The sequence below is a fragment of the Lactuca sativa genome, chromosome 5, assembly GCF_002870075.4.
Source record: "Lactuca sativa cultivar Salinas chromosome 5, Lsat_Salinas_v11, whole genome shotgun sequence".
In the NCBI taxonomy this organism is placed as follows: domain Eukaryota; kingdom Viridiplantae; phylum Streptophyta; class Magnoliopsida; order Asterales; family Asteraceae; genus Lactuca; species Lactuca sativa.
The window spans coordinates 70,678,966-70,683,295 of record NC_056627.2 but is presented as its reverse complement, the minus strand read 5'-3'; the positions used below and the strand labels follow the sequence as shown (position 1 = coordinate 70,683,295).

Sequence of the window (4,330 nt, the reverse complement as noted above, 5' to 3'; positions counted from 1 at the left end):
ATAAAATCCATCTCCATCTCTCTGAAAATTTCAGTGTAACGCGACAGTTTATGTACCCCACTCATCAAACAAGTAAACATATCCAAAAACAACCCATCCCCCACTTCATCGTTAAAGCCAATCACCCCATGCCCCACCAATCTCTAATCTGTTCAGTGTTTAGTCTCATTCGCGTATACACAAATGTTTGTTTGAATCTTTTCATGATTCCGAATATCAAAAACCGATCGACAAATAACATCTCATCAATCAAGAAACTAGATTGCTAGTCGGATTACAAGTAGAGGGTTGTTTCTCTTTTTTAAATGTACAACTAAAGCTAATAATATTTTTAATAACTACTTGCAAACTACAATCCGCCATTAGAGTTAGCTGAAGAAACCTTCGATTGCCAACAAAACTGTAAATTCTCATAAAGATTACCAACCACTGCCTTCCGTTTCCTCATTCTTCCATCCAAATCCACTTTTTCACCTTCAAAACTCCATTGATTTGACTTTTCAAACTCACCCACTTCAAGATTTCGACTCTGTTGACTGGTTTTCATGTTCGAAGGACCTAACCTTAGTGACAAATCACATTCATGTCCATCATCGTGTTCTTCACTAAAACAAGGTTTTTGAAACAACCCTAATTTTCGATTCTCTTTAATCTCAGAATAATTCATCTTTGGATCCATAGGTTCGTTCCCATTTCCGTAAAAAAGAGGGTATACAGATGGAGATTTTGTATTTGGTTGCGATTGAAAAGGGAATTTGTTTCTGATCGATGTTTCATTTGGGGGAATTGGGATTTGGGGTTTTAGATTGAAAGGTGGCACGTTAATGACACGTGGATTCATGATTTGGGGATAATGAGGAGCGAATTGTGTGATTTTTATAGGATTTTCTTGGGGGCATTTGTGTAAATTGTTTGAAGGGCAGAAATTAGAGTCGGGATTCTTGATGTTAAGGTAATAAGTTGAAGTATTGTTCCTTTGGCTTCTTGATGTCCTCATTGGTGTGCATCCAAGATTAAGAGCCGCTATTAAGATATTAAAACAATAAAATTAACAAAAAAAAAAAAAGAGATAACCATTTATGGAATATTTGCTTTTATATAAATTAGAGTCATCAAGATTTCAATAAACCAATTGATTGTTGTGATTTGAATTCGTAATAATCGATTCTCATTGATTGTACAAATTAGGATTAGGAGTTTCGAATTATTTAGAATAAAGTAAATCATATTTGAATAATTTAAACTAATTTCAATCCCACATATGTCGGGGTAGAAGCCCTTGATGTAAGTAGATGTAAAAAGAGAAGAATTAAGGTAAAATATAAAATTATCTAACTATCACAACAAATAGTAACTAAATATGCAACTTTAAAAGTGGCAATAATCATTCTAAAAATGCATTTCTCATCGGATGAGATTTTTGTTTTTGTCACATCAGATTCGCACTAAATTTATATTTATATATAAATACAAGTCTTTTTGGAAAAAGCTCCACCAATAGAACAAAGTTTTTTCAAAAGCTTGTTGTATTTATGATTATTTTTTTAACCACATAACTATCTTGTTATGTAAAAAGCTTTTTATTTTAATAATACATAAAACTTTAAAAGAGACAATTTTAGATAATATTAAGTATTGCAAGGAGTCCCATTGGGGATGCTCAAATTTTGCAAAAGAAAGTTCATTTTCTTTGACTCACAACGTCAAAAGTTTTTTTTTCTAAGATTCTGTTGAAACCAAAGTGACAAATTTACAAAACTACGAGATGCCCATTTGAATCTATGACAATAAGTATGTGAATTTACAAATTTTAAATGGTTTAATGAAAATAAAATAGTAAAAAAAGAGGAAAAGTGATGAATTTGAGGTTACCTTCAATACAAGGTTGCAAGAAATCCCCAGTTTCAGTACTTTCATCCAACCGAATTATTGTGTTAATGGCATCATTAGCTCTTTCCCAAAGGGTTTCAAGATTCATATACTCTGCCTATTCAAGACATAAACGAAGATTAGAATTCACAAAAGTTAAAAATTAGATTCTGTCTATTTCAAAGTAAAAGTGCCCTAAATTCCCTTTTTCGCACAAACCAAAATCGAAATCAAACCTTAAAAAAGAAAGTCTTTTCACTTGAAATGTGTGATTGGAATTACCTCGGAATTTGCTTTTGAGTACATGATTTCTTCGGCTTTTAGAACAACAATCGGTAGCTTATCTTGCCATTCTTTGTTCTTCCTTGTCGCTGAGCTATGGATCTCAGTCACAATCCTAATCAAACACTTGGTGTGCATAAGATTACAACAACAAAACCAGATTCATCATTCATAAACAAGTTCAATAAACAGAAAGAAAAAGAAAAAAAACCTAAAGATTTCTTGAATGAGAGAACCCCTCATGGGTTGATGTCTATCACTATGCCAAGCTCTTCGAACACACTCGTAAGGCCTCGGTCCTGGTCTCGGCATCTTCAAATCTCACGAATTTTTCACTCTATGAAGAACACCGCATGAACAAAACCTGGTTTCTTGACTTGATTTTGACGAAAAGACAACAATCGAAAGGTTGAAACTTAATAAGAAACAAAACCCATAAATAGTTATCGATCTTTTCACATGGGTAATCTTTGATTTTGGAGATCGATGAAAGTAAGTAAGCAATGTGGGTACTGAAATTCAAAAACAGTGTGGAGAGAGAGATAGAGAAAGAGAAAGAGAGAGAGAGAGAGAGATAAAGAAGAAAGAAGAGGGGTTTTGGTTTTCTTTCTTTCTTTGTATCTTTTTTTGTGTCACTTTCTTTTACTTTGATTCACTCAATAATTTGAGGGTTTTATTTTTCTCCATTGAAGTAAGTTTTTAGGGTTAGGGTGTGTCCCCCACTCATCCACATGCCTGCTTCCCCATCTCTCAAGGGTCCATGTCCTTCTGTCTCTACAGTTTACACACAGTAATATAAAGAAGATGAGTGATGAAGAGTAACCCTTTTTTATTATCCACAATATTGTCACTGTCGGTGGCTTTAAAGCAAACCCCAGCCTCATAAGTATCAACACTACAACTTTTTCTTTTTATTACATGGAATATTCTCTCAAAATCAGAAACAATTACTAATCAAAATTTGAATATTGTTTTATGCTATTTATGTTCTTGTTTGATACGATTTAAGATAGTGTTTACTTGATTAGAAGATAAACGAACAATTAATAGGGAAAAGGAAGACAAAAATGGTATTAGAGGATAAACAAATAACAAGTGAAACTTTCGGTATTTTTAGTGGGGTGTTTCTTTTGAAAAGTTTACATTTTTGAATGACCAGTCAAATAACCCAATAAAAAAAATAACGCACATTTCTTTTGTTAAAAGAAGAATTAAGTGGATAAAATTATGAGCTTGGCATCGGTTACAAGTTATTCAATAGAGAGAAAACAATATAGGGGATATTCATAAAAATTGGTGTCTAAAATGGTGTTTTATTTTGAAATATATATTTTTAATAAGATAATTAAGTAAATATGGAACGGTGACACGTATTATAATGAAAATGGATAGAAATATTTATAGGCATAAAAGATAGGAGACAATTTAATTTATCATCAATTTTATAGCAAAAGACAACAAAAATGATTTAAAATATAACATTTTAGACAAAGGTACGTCTGCAACTAATATTTCGTATATTTTGAGCGGTACTAAAATTTTAGACAGTAACGGATCTATAAAATAAAATTAGGTTATGATGGGTTGACGGGTCTAGAATTTCTTTATTCCTGCTTATAAAAACTAGCACTATGGCAACGGCAAAAAAACATATCTACGTTTTAACAAATAAGAATGAAGAAATTGATTTTTCAATGTAGTAAGCATAAAATAAAAAATACCCTCTTCCTAGAAAAGTAAGAATTCAAAAAATAACCATATGAAATTGATTAACATATAAATTAGCAACATCATTCAGATATAATACAACCAAAGAATCATGATATAGGAGTTGTTTTGCGACGATATGCGATGTACTTCAACATCTTAGCATATCATCTAAAAGAACAAGTTCTTCTTATCTTTCCAAAAACAGAACCAAAGAATCATGATATAAAATTAGAAAAGAACTTAAATAAGGGATGATATTAATCACTCTTTCTTTTGTGTGTGAGCAATTACTTATCTTTCTTCCGATACCAACTATATATGCATAAAAACCCTAAAGTAATATATATATATATATATATATATATATATATATATATATATATATATATATATATATAGGTTAAGAATCATACAAAACAGTGAGAGGCAGGTCCAGGTTACGTATCTGTTGACTGAGGGCCAACTTGAG

General features: G+C 31.5%; 1 protein-coding gene across 2 annotated transcripts; it reads right to left on the bottom strand.

Annotated features, from left to right (window-relative positions):
• Window positions 1-240: 240 nt before the first annotated feature.
• On the bottom strand, window positions 241-2,904 carry LOC111898387 (uncharacterized). 2 transcript variants are annotated; one of them, XM_023894308.3, is made up of 4 exons: window positions 2,363-2,904; window positions 2,152-2,266; window positions 1,873-1,987; window positions 241-1,023 (listed from the first exon to the last, which is right to left on the bottom strand). In XM_023894308.3, the coding sequence occupies exons 1-4, from the start codon at window positions 2,461-2,463 to the stop codon at window positions 350-352; spliced, it is 1,005 nt and encodes a 334-aa protein (XP_023750076.1). In that variant the 5' UTR covers window positions 2,464-2,904; the 3' UTR covers window positions 241-349. The 2 variants fall into 2 exon arrangements, with proteins under 2 accessions (XP_023750076.1, XP_023750077.1); XM_023894309.3 differs by having other exon boundaries at window positions 2,152-2,277; window positions 2,363-2,902.
• Window positions 2,905-4,330: the final 1,426 nt, after the last annotated feature.

What these genes read in the sequence shown, in the direction of transcription:
- LOC111898387 (XM_023894308.3), bottom strand. Translation starts at nt 2,463, where the DNA reads ATGCCGAGACCAGGACCGAGGCCTTACGAGTGTGTTCGAAGAGCTTGG. An exon ending in CTCATTCAAGAAATCTTTAG is followed by an intron (nt 2,267 to 2,362) that starts GTTTTTTTTCTT and finishes GTGTTTGATTAG; the next exon opens with GATTGTGACTGAGATCCATA. An exon ending in ACTCAAAAGCAAATTCCGAG is followed by an intron (nt 1,988 to 2,151) that starts GTAATTCCAATC and finishes TGTCTTGAATAG; the next exon opens with GCAGAGTATATGAATCTTGA.